The sequence below is a fragment of the Sinohyriopsis cumingii genome, chromosome 15, assembly GCF_028554795.1.
Source record: "Sinohyriopsis cumingii isolate HCF-2022 chromosome 15, ASM2855479v2, whole genome shotgun sequence".
Taxonomy (NCBI): Eukaryota; Metazoa; Mollusca; class Bivalvia; order Unionida; family Unionidae; genus Sinohyriopsis; species Sinohyriopsis cumingii.
The window spans coordinates 25860345-25875257 of record NC_142975.1 but is presented as its reverse complement, the minus strand read 5'-3'; the positions used below and the strand labels follow the sequence as shown (position 1 = coordinate 25875257).

At 35.2% G+C, this 14913-nt stretch overlaps 1 protein-coding gene across 2 annotated transcripts in view; it reads left to right on the top strand.

Moving 5' to 3' along the window:
• LOC149781437 (ski oncogene-like) overlaps positions 1-14913 on the top strand; it is a 154619-nt gene that overhangs the window by 86297 nt on the left and 53409 nt on the right. For both annotated transcript variants that reach the window (XM_089935520.1, XM_089935519.1), the window contains exons 3-4: positions 1490-1579; positions 14529-14752. In XM_089935520.1, the coding sequence (XP_089791646.1) occupies positions 1490-1579; positions 14529-14752 (314 nt within the window). The remainder of the gene's footprint in view (positions 1-1489; positions 1580-14528; positions 14753-14913) is intronic.

The following is a 14913-nucleotide window of genomic DNA, read 5'->3' as shown; positions in this document are numbered from 1 at the left end:
GATCCAGTATGGTTGTCAAAGTGGCCATCATGAAAATGTGTTAACTCTTCCTCCTATATTGAAGGTCACGTCAACATGGGATTTTCACAAACATTCTTGTGATATCTACTTGGACCTCAATAAAAATGTTTCCCTGCAGACATCGGATATAACATCCACAATAAAGGAAATTCAAAGTCTTGTCACTGATTCTCCTGAATGGATGATCACCAGAAAGTCTTTTAATTATGCATAGTTTGTCCTGGATGAAATTGATATCAACATGGCTGCCACGGTGGCTAATTTGAAAATCTTGTCTTTCATGAATACCAGAGATGGTTTCAACACTGAGCAGTTAGAAAGAAGAAATGTGAATATTTTATATTTATGGAAATTCGTTTTAAACATTGGAGTATCAGTTCCTTTGAGGGACTTGTTTTAAGCAGTAAGGAGCCATGGTGGGTTTGGTAGTTAGCACACTTGACTTTAAACAGAAAGGGTACAGGTTCAGATCCTATGTACCATTGGATCAGCCAGATTTGGCTACGATCACTTGTGTTTTGGGCAAAGCAATTTAGACCAATTGCCATAGATCTAAAAAAGATCCCTTGCTTTTGTTTCCAGAAAACACTTAAACCAAATTTGCAGGGGCAAAAACAGATTCCCATCAGCTTCATGCACCGCAAGGCCTCACTGAATTAAAATGCCACTAAACTTCCATTTCATGTCTTACGTAAGGCTTTTATCATGCCACATTTAAAACAAATTGCTTGCAGCAAGTGTTATAAACTATATAGTAAGTGTTATAAACTATACAGCAAGTGTTATAAACTATATAAACAACTTTTCCCATACCTAATGCTTGGCACATGGCAGGTACAAGACCAAACTGCATCTTTCACTAAACCTTCCAAATTTGATGGGAAAACCTCAACAGCTGCATTTCCTTTTTTAAGGTATTTAATGACACATCTCAGGTGTAATATACTTTGACATTGCTGTTGCTGCTGATATAACTACTACTGCTTTTGCTTTAGCAAGGCATTTCGTGCTGTTGGCCACAGCTAGGTCACAACACATGATAACTGGCTGATATGATACTGGGGCAGACTGGATCTTGGTTTTCAGAGGCTATTTATAAAAGAAAAATGATGATAAATTGTATGTACTTTACCTGTCTGACAACTTATAGGCTGTTTAAAAGTTTGCTTCACTGAGCGCCTGTTGTTCACGAGAATTTTTAATGTAATGACATTCAAGACATTGAGAATCAAGTTGGTGGAGCATATGAAATGAAAATATACACAATTAGTATAAAATTATGTGATTGGAGTCTGTGAACAAATTCCATTCTTATTACTTGTTCAGGGTATTATTTGAATCATAAATTACATGGGAGTGAAGTAAGATTTTTCTGTGTGCGATTGTTACCTGGAAAGTTTTCATTTTTGTTTACAAAAAGGTATACATGGTATGTACTATATTAAAGTCGCTAATTTTATATTTTCAGGTTCCCAGGTATCATACCTCCTTATTTACATACTGGCCCTCCTGTGTTACTACACCCTGACAAAGTAGTTCCACACTCAGAATCTGCAAGGTATGTAGTATACATTTCTTTTAAATTTCCAGTAGTGTGTGTTGCTAAATTTTAATTTGTTGCCACCAAAACATAGTGTGACTTTATTCACTGGTGTCCAGTCAGAAGCCACTTAGACCATTCATTGTATAGAGGGTCTGCACCATATTGTCACACAGAACCAACTACTGCATGAGTGTTACATACTCTTGACTCTTTGCTGTATATACCTCTCCTTCAATGGCTTGTAAGTGACAGGGTCATAATTGATGACAGACTTTTACTGTTGAATATATGTATCCATTACAAGCAACCACCATTACTAGAATTACATTAATAAAGCCATATGCATAAGTATGTGTTCTGTTTCAAATTGTTTAGGTTTAAAACCATTTTTCAGCATTATTCATGGCAGCAATTATATTTGGTGGAGGAAGAACCCAGGAAAGAACCACTGCCCCATGGGTAGCCACTGGCAAACTCTCTCACAGCCACATTGGATGAGCAAAGATTTGAACCCCATGCAGACAGGTACGATGTGAGTGATCTATAAAGGCAAGTGCCTTAGACTACTCTGTAACCTGTGGGTCTTCTGTATGTTTGCCTTCCTATTCCTCAAGATAGCAGTCTTGATGTCACTTTGCCAATAGCACATGACAATGACTATGTACAATACTATGTCTTGATGTCACTTTGCCAATAGCATATGGCAATGACTTTGTACAATACTATGTCTTGATGCCACTTTGTCAATAGCATATGGCAATGACTGTACAATAATGTCTGGATGTCACTTTGCCAATAGCACATGGCAATGACTATTTTTTAAGTATATCTGATTTAATTCATATTTAATTTAATTGTTTGCCAGTTTAAGTTTTTTATTCTATTATATGCTATTATAATGTAAATTTGTTCACTAGAGACAATACTTTTTCAGAAAATTGTTTGACCTTGACAGTTTATAAACACCAGGTGTTAATCTAACTTCTGACCTTGTTTCAGAACCTTTAGCTACTTTCATAAACAAGTTCAGTTTTATTTTAAAATGATTTGTTTTTTCCAAGGTTATGATGGGACTACAGGATTTAAGATGTAAACAAATTTTTTTTTTTTTATTTCTTGGAGTAGAATGATTGGTTTTCGTCGGGGTCATTTTTGGTGTACATGACATAAACATGATTACGTGACCCCCCTTTCGATTTTGCTATTCTGGTTTTTCCATTATGTACATTTGTTACTTTTAATAGAGATGCTTTGAGAGAGATTTCTCTGTTTTGGGTTCTTTATACTGATGTTAATTTATTTTGTTGTAGCCAGATTTATAGTTCTAATTTTCTTCAGCTCAGTTGGATTTCAAAAGGATTAATTTTTTTTTTCTATGGAAATATTTTGAGGAGTGCTTACACATAAATTTTGGAAAGACATTGCTTACAAGTTTAATTTGGATTTCCAGCACTGGAGTGCCATTATTTTTATTTCTACAAGGAACTGTAGATAAGCACTGTACTGACTACAGCATACGTCATCATCATCAATCTTGGATTTTCCATCAGGATTCAAACTTGAAATTATTAAAACATTTATTACTTGGACTTTTGCAATTTAATTTGTGGATTATTCTTAGATTATTTTTGGATTTGATTCTTGAAACCATTAGTTCATCTTTTTTGTCTTCATTTTTACAGAATTTTTCCAGGAAAATAAATTATTTGTTAAATTTTAAAAAGCTTGTTGTTTTCACTCTTTTTGTGTTACTGTTTATTTGAGCCTAAACACGTAACACTATGTATAATACTGTTTTGACGTCACTTTGCCAATAGCACATGGCAATGACTATGTACAATACTACGTCTTGATGTCACTTTGCCAATAGCACATAGCAATGACTATGTACAATACTATGTTTTGATGTCACTTTGCCAATAGCACATGGCAGTGACTGTACAATACTATGTCTTGATGTCCCTTTGCCAGTAGCACATGGCAGTGACTACGTACAATACTATGCCTTGACATCCCTTTGAAATATCACATGGCAGTGACTTTGTACAATACTATGTCTTGATGTCCCTTTGCCAATATCGCATGGCAGTGACTTTGTACAATGCTATGTCTTGATGTCCCTTTGCCAATAGCACATGGCAATGACTTTGTACAATACTATTTCATTATATCACTTTGCCCATAGCACATGACAATGACTATGTACAATACTATGTTTTGATGTCACTTTGCAGATAGTACATGGCAATGGCATAGGTGTCAGCTTGTATGGTTTACCCATAATTTGTATGGTTTTTTTTCTTTTTCATCAGTGTACGGCCGTACAACTGTTTTGTACATTTTTTTAGTAAAATAAAATAAAATTTAATTATTTTTTTTCGTTTTGTGTGCATCTGGGACTCTTGGCATAATTTTGTTTAGCACGAGAATTCAGTGAGACTATGTTGGCCCTGAAATCCCAAACCAAAATTGCAAGCTTGTTTTAAAGCTTGCAGCAGGCTTGCCACAAGCTTATTTATAAAGCTTGCGGCAAGCTTGTATTTGGAACATTGCAGCAAGCTTATTTAACAAAAGTGTCATAAGCATGCACAAGCTTGCGAAAGCTTAAGCTTGCACAAGCTTGTTATTTATTTACCTAGTACAGTAAGTATACACAAGCTTGTTACTAGCTTGTGCAAGCTTGTTACTAGCTTGCGCAAGCTTGTTACTAGCTTGTTGCAAGCTTGCAGAGATTTCTTGCTACAAGCATCTGGGCTTTCAAAAATCAGACATGATTGTGTTTTCCCCCCTTCCAAAAAAAACCCTGAAAATGTGAAGGGGGGGGTCTGGGAGTCCGAAGGCCCCTGTCCAAAAATGCATTTTAGACTCAACTGCTCCTGGTGGACCATATTATCATAATATATTGCAAAGTTTTACTTCATTCCAATGAAGTAATCTGCATATTTAATGATTAAATAATGTAATCTTATAGTTGCAATGCAGTGGAAAACAAATCTGTTCCGCCAAAACATTAAGTTTAATTCCATTGTTCAAGTTTATTCATTCACTGCAAGCTTACCCAAGGCTGCAGAAGCTTTATGTGTTCCCCTAGCTGCAAGTGTCACGCCCCTATGAAATAATCATGAATAATGAATGAACTGGCATGAACTGTTCATGAACTTGGTTCAAGAACCATTCATGAAAGTTCATCAAAAGGTTCATGAATTATTCTAGAACGTGCATGAACTGAAAACAGTCCACAAATTGGATCATCATCATTCATGAACAAGTGCATGAACATATTCATGAACTATGATGAACAAAGTTTCTCAATGATTCATGACTTCATGAACAGTGCCTATAAAACAAAATATGATTACCTGACAAGTCACAAATACCTATTTCATCCTGAATCATACAATAACCTTAGATGGGGGATGGGGTTAATACAGTATAAAGTGCAACATATTATCTTATAAACTGTATTTGATTTCAGATAAATTTGGGGCCCCGAGTGGCCGAGTGGTCTAAAGCGCTCACCATTCCGGATCACTGCCATCTCACCTCTGTCTGCGTGGGTTCGAGTCCAAGGCTCGGCTAGCGTGGGTACGTGGGAAAGCCTGCCAGTAGCTTCTCGTGGGTCGGTGGTTCTTCCCTGGGTTTTCCAGGATTCTTCCTCCACCAGTTATACTGGCCGCCATGTATAGCCTATCTTGTGCTGAAAAATGGCGTTAAACCCTAGATCAACAACATCAGATAAATTTAAACTGACAAGTGATATTTTTTTTTTTTTAACCCTTAGCAACACTTTTTGTATGTTCTGTAATTTTTCTTTGAAAAATGTTCAAGAGATATTGGGGCAGTTGCCTGCAATCAACTGTTGAAGCATATTTCATCGTCATGGGGCTGTCTTTCAGCTGGGGTTTCTCCTGACCAATCTTCTTCCAGAGACTGACCTGTCTGATAACTCTTTTGTGAAGATGTTCAGGGTCTATAATTTAATCAAATCCTGTCCATTGTCACTACTGAATGTCTCCTTCTGCAACTTAAGCTGTTCCATCCGATTACTGTTTGGATCTTTAACATTGTTGCAGCAGTCACAATTTAATGTCTCTTCCATCTTGGATCCTCCAGTTTTCAAATTTTCCTCCTTAACCTATAAACTTCATCCTCTAACAATTTTACTTTTCTGCTGTCTGGTCTGAAAAAAAGGTAAAGTTAGTTAATTACAGATAATCTCTGATCAACATTGTTTTTAGCTTTTAGCACATTATCATTGTACCCCACTTTACTTACTGGAATAATATGATCCAACTCAAAAATGATTTATTCCCTTACACATAATACTGAGCATTTATATTATTGCAGAATTTTGTCACTGTTTTATATTAATTGAATCTGTCTAGCCATAGGTATAGTCACAGGAGACGGATGTTTTATTCAGTAAAATATGACAATTTTTTTGACAACATCGTTACACTAAATAACCGTATATATTACAGATAACGGTTACTTCATGCTTTCAAATATTTTCGCCATTTTTTATTGATAAAACGCCAGACTTGTGTGGTATAGGCCCTTAGTATGTCACTAATGCGTCCACTCCGACTCCGCATGTTGCGTATAGCTGCTTCCGGTTTCATTATGTTGTTATTTGCACTTTTATTGTAAACAGTTTCACGCATTAACTATTTTCTTAAGGTTTTTTTTTTAAAATTACCAAATTACATCAGATTATAGAAATAGTGATGTCATGTAAAAGAAAACGATCTCGAACATCTCAACTCCTATCGATATCGTACCACGTCTGGTATCAAGAACTGGGGGTGGGGGTGATAATGTTTAGTGATTTTCAAAACTTTGATGAGCAAGTTTAAATTAGGTCTGAACAAAATCGTGTCATTAGCTTGGTTATAAATAATATGATGACATATATAAACCAATAAAATATCCATATAACTTCTACTGAAATAATCACGAATGACCAAGAAAAAGATACTCACCGTAATTTTGGTCATCCAGGCTTGGTACGCTTTTCCGCCTAATTTTGCTCTCACCAAATCATTTCCTTCATATTCTTCAAAATCGCTTCTCTGCACTTCTACTTACTTTAAAAAAATGATATTGAAAATATTCTCATCTGTCCATTCCATGGAGTCCACGGTTTTTGTTCGAGGTTTTTGCCTAACCATCTGCATGATCTTTGGTTTCTGAGGAAGCTTAACTGTTGAAATCATGCGCGTATATTAACCAATCATATCACGTCTTTTTTCATAGTCATCCAATCAGGATAATCGTTGTTAATATATTTCGGTTTTTACTGCAAATTGGTAACCAGTGACTAAGTCAATAGAATATGCAGTTTATAACAGTAATGGAGAGAAGAAAACAAACATTAGGACAAAGTCATTGAAAGCTTTTTAAAGCAAATACATTTTGTTGATGCTGGCCAGAAAATATTTTCCCATATTAATCCAGAAATACTCAGGTTAAGTACACAATATTGAATTACAGATCTGTATGAACATTTATACAGTATATCATTTTAAAAAAAGAAGAAAAAATTCACCTTTATTTAAATTTCACTAATATTGTGAGAAGTTTGTATGATAAATTTTCATGAACATTTTATGAATATAATGATACAGATATTTAAGATACAGTTTTTTAAGAAATACCATGGTATTGCATCAAAGTACTTGAATTGTTCATGAACCATTAGTTCAGGACATTTCAGGAACTTAAAAGATATTATAATAATTCATAAAAATTCATCAGTGTGTTCATGAACTTTCAAGTACATGATTCATCAAAATTCTTGAAGTTCATGAACTTAGTTGAGGAACTTTCATGAACACTTCATGATTGTTCATCAAGTCATGAATTTGTTTTCGTAGGGGTGTGACAGTGATGGTGCAATGGATATATATATATATATATATATACGATTTATTAACAAATAGAGATAAACAGTTTTAGTAATATTAGTATTATGTATAATACACGCTTATTAGAAGAAAAGAAAATAAATTACAAAAAAAAAAAAAAAAAAAAAAAATTACAAAGATAAATGTAATCAACATATATACTAGTATAATCATTATAGCTGTTAAAGTGGTTATCAGAACTCAATTTATTTAATAAAAATATGATAAAAATATGGTGTGCATTACGGTTACTATCAAGTATTTTATAAATAATTAATCAAGTATTTTATAAATAATTAATCATATTATATTGATAATTAATTAAAAATTCAATTTCATTTTTTAAAGAATTAGTAAACTTATTTTTATGTTATTAGATTATACTTTTACCAATTAAGATTTTCTGCAAAGTAAAATAATATGAAATATTCATATCTAATTGTAAACAGGGGACATAATTCAGAAAAAATAAAAAAAAAAAGATATATATATATATATATATGAAGAAACTTGTTGCAAGCTAGTTTAAATTTACTTTCTGAAACATACAAGAAAGCTTGCGCAAGCTAGTTTTACTTTCTGAAGAAAACAAGCTTGCGCAAGCTAATTTTACTTTCTGAAGAAAACAAGTAAGCTTGCGCAAGCTAGTTTTACTTTATGAAACAAACAAGAAAGCTTGTGCAAGCTAGTTTTAATTTCTGAAGCAAACAAGAATGCTTGTACAAGCTTGCGAAAGCTTGTGCAAGCTTGCGGTTATATCCAGCTATCTTGCCTAAGCCTGCACTTGCTTGTACAAGCTTGCGCAAGCATCCATGTTAGCTTATAAACATCAAACTAGCTTATCGCAAGCTTGCCACAAGCTTTCAGCAAGGATGCATTTTGGTTTGGGTTAACAACCAGTCAAATCATACTCAAAACTGCGCTTTTTCTTTGATAATGAAACAAGTTTCATTCATGGCTCAACTCCAGTGTGTGAAGATTTTGTCGTTTATCGCATGGAGATTAGACGCTCACTTGGATTTCTAATATTGACTAACTACCTGTGTAGTAAGTATGTTTTCTTATTTTATACATTATTATTTTATTATTTATACTTATTACTATCAAATGCATAAAGTTTGCATCAATTTTCATTCTTTACATAATGTGGTAATCATGTTGGTGTAACCATAATTCGTCTGACTTTTCTGTGTGGAGATAAAGTCGATTTATTAAAATTTTTAACAATATACTAATTAAAAATAACTACTGTACTGATTTTAGCACTACCGGCATTTTATTGTGCTGTTATAGTTTTGAGTTAAGCTCGTCAAATATATAATGCAAACAGGAAGATGCATTGCCATAATGATGGACTTAGTACAGATACTGAGTGACTCGAAAATATGCAACACTGTCAATTTATTTCATGTTTTTGACCAAAATCGGCACACCATATAGCAAATTCATAACCTTTCAAATAGCAGATATGCAATTTTAATAGAAACAGTCAACAGCTTACGATGTATAAACTTCCGGACTGCTACTTTGTACATTTTTTTATTTCTAGGTTTCAATTTTTGGATAGCTCCTGGCGTATTATCTTGGGGTTTATGAGGACAAATATAAATTCATAACATATTTGTAATTGGGAGATCTTCCTCTATCACATGTCAAATCTAAAGTTTTTATTTTTTATTTTTTTATTTCTCTCATTTAGTTGAAATGTTCCATCTATCAAATGGCTGAGCCTAACTCAAAGAAACGCAAGCTTGAAGACACTGACCGAGGTCGTGGCAAGTTTCAGGCTGATTGGATTAAAGTCTTCTCTGGCATTGTAGATGTATCCAAGTTAGGATCTTCACATGCTTTTTGTAAAATAGGCAGTAAAGACATTAAAGTGGTGGTGTCGGGCATATATGATCTGGAGGAACACTTCAGGACAAAACTGCATGAAAGAAATTTTGAAATGAAAGGAGCATCCATCAAAAGCTTCTTTAGCCAAAGCAGGAAGATGATAGTGTTATAAGTAAAAAGAATGAAATAAAGTTTCAGAAATGTAAATAATTATGTAATCATGTGTCATAATAATTGTGTTTAGCATTTGTTGTTTTAAAACTGTTGATCTTATATACTGTATCAATACATTTTTTCATGTAAGTTTTGTTTGGTCTTTGTAAGGTTTTTATTGGTCTGGGATACAGGTTTTCATCTCAAAGGGTTGACACCTATGCAATGGCTATGATGTTAGTACCTTTCATGTATTGTATTTGGCTAAAACAATTACTTTCTTTGTTGATTAACCTGTGCTATAATGCTACAGGGCCATTACTAGCTGAACACATGAGTAAGTTTGTCACAGAAGTGCTTGTATTACTAGCTGAACACATGAGTAAGTTTGTCACAGAAGTTCTTGTATTACTAGCTGAACACATGAGTAAGTTTGTCACAGAAGTGCTTGTATTACTAGCTGAACACATGAGTAAGTTTGTCACAGAAGTTCTTGTATTACTAGCTGAACACATGAGTAAGTTTGTCACAGAAGTGCTTGTATTACTAGCTGAACACATGAGTAAGTTTGTCACAGAAGTGCTTGTAGTACTAGCTGAACACATGAGTAAGTTTGTCATAGAAGTGCTTGTAGGCTTTGCCATGACTGTTGGTTGCTTCACATTTGAAGAGGAGAGGACAGGTCACATTTATAATGATTACAATGAAACTGAATGTAAAAAATTAAAGTTTCAGTTTTACTTGACAAGACTACTTCAATTGGAATTGATTTCTTTAAATTTTACCAAATGCAGGAATATCCCCATGTTGCTGTTTTTCGACAATAAATATTGAGCTTTCATTTATTGGCTTCCATGTCTGAGGACTGTGGGAGAGGGCAAACATGAAAGCTTCTAGAACTTTTGTTAAGGTGACGTTTTCAGGTATTGTTTCTTTCCAACATCATTTATGCAGCCCTCCACTTATAACAAATTGAATGCTATCATCCATGAGCTTCCATCAGCATTGTGGCATGTGTAATTTGAATAATGGAGAAGATTATTAACTTAGTGACCACAAGCCATCTAAATGATAGAGTGTCATAAGTAATATGGGCATTAATATAACAAGAAATATAGACACATGGATCTGGTATACATTCTGTTTGATGTTTCTTGTACTTAAGAAGAAATGGAGGATAATTGATGGTAAGGAAGTGGCTCTAGTGTATGTTCTTTTGGAAGTTTATTGTGCTGTAAGGAGTTTGAGGCTTTGTTATGCCATCAAATTGGCTCTTGTGTAAAATTTATGTTACATTAGTGTATTCAGAAGAGAGTGGATTAATGATATCAAGCCATCAAAATTGCTCTGTAGAGCTCTACTGTTTATAGACCAGAAGAGTTATGGGATGGTCTGTTGTTTGTCGAACTTAGCGTAGGTTTGTTATTGCTTCATCGAAGCTACTAACAGAAGTGCCATGAAACTTTACACTCACATTCATCCCATGGTCAGTTTGGTCTTAAATTTAACGCACATTCATCCCATGGTCTGTTTGGTCTTGAACTAAAAGCTGCTGCTCAGACGTTCAGTATGGCATATACAGTAACCATCTTGAAAATCTTGCTATCCTTGCCCCTGAATGGATGGTCATATTAACATTATGATGTGTAGTTGACTCTCATTGAAATCGTGCCAGTCTGGCATCCATGTTTTGCAGCCATGGCAGTCATCTTGAAAATTGTGAATGCCGCTTCTCCAGAATGGATGGTTTAATGAACATGAGGTTTTCAACAACAACAAAAAACAACATCATGAAGTCTAGTTGGTTATAAATGACAATGGTGCTGATCATCTGTTAGAAAAGACTTTTTTGTCTTGCTGCACCTAATTTAGCTGCTAGCACATTCAGTATGACTGCCACTGCAGCTATCTAGAGAATCTTGCCTCTGGTCTTATCAGCATTGTAGTTTTAATGAAGGACATAATTTTTAGGTGGCTCTGAACAAAAATGTTTCCTCATGAAAATCTTTTTATTACTTGTGAATGAATGATAATGGGGTTTCAATGAAAGACTTACCATGTCTAATTGGTCATAAATGAAAATGGCACCAATAAGGCTAGCACATTGACCAGCTGGAAAATCTTATTTTACTACTTTTCCTACATGCCAGGTTATGTCATCATTGTGCTTTCACAAGAAAGGCTTTTGATGTCAAGCTGGTTTTGAAGGGAAATATTGTGCCTCTTATATTCAGTATGGTCTCTATGGCAGCCATCTTGAAAAAAATATTGTTATCAACACATTAACCCTGGGAGCTTTTTGTCATTTTGGCCTGAAAATCGAGTAGGAAACACATTTTGAAAGCTATTTCTGAATAGACTTGAAAACAACAAATCCCCAGTCATCTTTCAATAACATACTGCCTCGTTGTGTTAGAAACATCATTTTTCATTGGCTATTTGACTTGCGCATGAGCAGAAGGGTAAAAGTTGGATTTTTATTTTTTTAAATTTGTTTTTGCTAAACGGGGCCATTATTTTTGTATGGAGACCACTCTTTATTCCAAATGCCCATCTTATCCTACTTTTTGCAAAGGCTCATCTGTCTGTTTGCAGTTCATACCGGTTTGCCTTAGATCTGAGACCAAAAAGTTTAAAATCCAGACACAAAATCGGATTCCGACCACAGGCAAATTTTGGGTTAAAAAGAGTCGGGTCCAAAAAATGAGGTTTTTTATCAGTATTTTGTAGTGCAACTAGATGTTCCAGATTACTTGGTATCACTGTAGAGCTACATCTGTCTGCCTTTCTATAATACCACCCACTTTAGTTTATCATGCATGACTATGACACTACAGAGCTCGGCAGTAGGCTACTACCTCCTGCCCTGTTAAGTCCTCGCTTGGGGATAATGTGTCAATAACTTCTTCAAAGTGTAAAGTCATTTCAACATGGGTGTTTTCACCAGAAGACTTTGTATATTGTCCTTTTGAGCCTTAAACTAAAATAGTGTCAACCCATGTGGCTACCTGGGGAGTCATCTTGAAATGACCCTTGTGGCTACCTGGGGAGTCATCTTGAAAATCTAGTTATTGCTACTGCTCTTAAATAGAAAGTCATTTTATGGTGTCTGGTGCAAGCGGTTGGTCCTTAATGTAAATGATGCTAATTGACTGGCAATGTAACCGCCATAATGGCCATCTTGAAAATGTTTTCTTGCCTCTTCCAAATGGATGGTTATGTCAACGGTGTGTGTGCATGTTTGCGTTTGTATTTGTTTTAAACCATAAACATTCATGAGATTGCACAAGAACATACAAGGACGTCCTTGGTTGAAAAATTGGTAAAATCTTGCTTCTCCCTCCTGTTTTAGCCTAGAATAACGTTAAATCATGATTTGTTGGAAGGTCCTCGTTTACACGCTTGGTACTTGTTCGTGATTTTGGTGTGTATCATTGTTTTCCAAAGCTGGCGATACACACGCCCAAAACCGTGTCCTCGATTGCCTGGTGGAAAACTTGTAGAGAGATCTCCGCTGTCAAATTGGTTTCAATGCACATTTCGTCAGTACAACTGCATCACATTTGCCACTATGGCGACATAAATGGTATCTGCCGAGTCCCTTCTTGTTTATTCCTTTGTGTAGTTTACCGGTGTCCAACCGAAAATACTGCCACTGCAGTCACACCACCAATGTACACCATTAGGTTTTAATAGGAACTATATTACTCCAGGGTCACTCATGCGGTTTTGATCTGAATTCACTAAAAGTCAACCATGGCATCATGGAAACTCATTAAAACTTCACTCTGTGATGTTTACTCCTACTAGTTGGCTAATTATTTCGGGCTAAGGAATATTTCCATTGCGCCAAGTTCCAATAATCAAACAAGTAATCACACAAATCTCAGAATTCCTTAAAACAGGGCACTATAAACAAATGCGCATACTCCAAATTTATTACAATATGATCTCCAAAGCAGTGGATTAGTCCGAAGCATGTTATGTTGTACTAAAGTCTAATGGCAGGACAATCAGTCAGTCAATAAATTCATCAGTCAATAACAAGAAGATATGTATTAAAAAATGTATGTAATTTCCCTAAAGAACAGTTGTAGATGAAACCCTTTTGGATGTTACAGTTACTTAATACTAGTATATGACTTAGATTTGCTTTTAACATAGCTTTAACAATCTCTCAGTCATATCGCTACAATGTCTGCAGTGTGGCAGTTCATAGTGATGTCAAGCATTGGGGCATTAAGCTGCAGACATGTATCATGATGTCCCATGCAGTCACACTATTTGACACCAGGCCGACTAGTCATAATACTAACCTCTTAATGCCGAGTGCTTAGCGAGGCCGCTGTTTTTACCATTTTCATGTCTTTTTTATGACTTGTGACTCGGTCTTGGTTCGATCCCACAACCTACCACATCCGAGGAGGACGCTCTAACCACTAGGCCACCTGAGCGGTCATATTGATTGTTAAAACTAGATATGCAAATATGTCCTTGTTGGTCATAATGTACCAGTGTCCAAGGTCTCCATGATTTTGGCAAATAATGTGCATTCATATTCCTTAGAATTGATAATACAGTTCCCTTCATGATAAATCACCATTTCCTATTAATTCACTGCCTCAAATAGTATTTCTTATCGCTTTAACATTGCCAAAACAAATGTCCTCTGTATGCAGTTCCTTACGCAAGTCCTCGATATTCACCAAATACAAGAATGTGTGTGTGTGTATGTTGTTTCACCAATAGACATTTTATGACACCTGTTATGGCTGCGGTGTAGGCTGTCTTGAAAATCTTGCCATCATTCCTCTAATTGGATGGTTATGTTGACTTGGTCTTATGGTGCTTGTCTGACATCAGTGTGTCCACCACAGCAGCTAATGTGAAAAGCAAGATATTGCTGAAGAATATCAGAATTGGTTTTGACGTAATCTCATTGTAAATTCCTGGAATATTTTTTGGCAAAGTATAGTATCAGTCTCTTTGAGGGACTTTTGTTTCATTCTTCTTGGAGTTATTTCAAGTCTGACTTAACAAACTTTCTCCTTTTTTTCACTTTTATGCAGGTACGAGCCTAACTATGCTCCTAATGTATCATTAGCACCACCTCCCCACAGGAAACCAGAATGTAATGATGATGGTGATGATGATGATGAATCAAGCACAGTAACCAGTCACATCTTGGAAAAGAATGGGCACAGGGAATCTGGCTTGAGGGAGGTGACAAATGATCATGAATGGTTTACAGAATCGGATGATTCCTCAACTGATTACGTATCTTCGCCTGATGGTGAGTGTGCAGATTTGTGTGAATGGTCTAAGATTTAAGTAGAGACAGAGTATTCAAACATTCACATTGTACCATGTGTCACATGTAGATCATTATACTGACTGGTTTAGCAATATAACACTTCAAAAGAGTTAATTATATAGCTGAAATAAATTATCTAA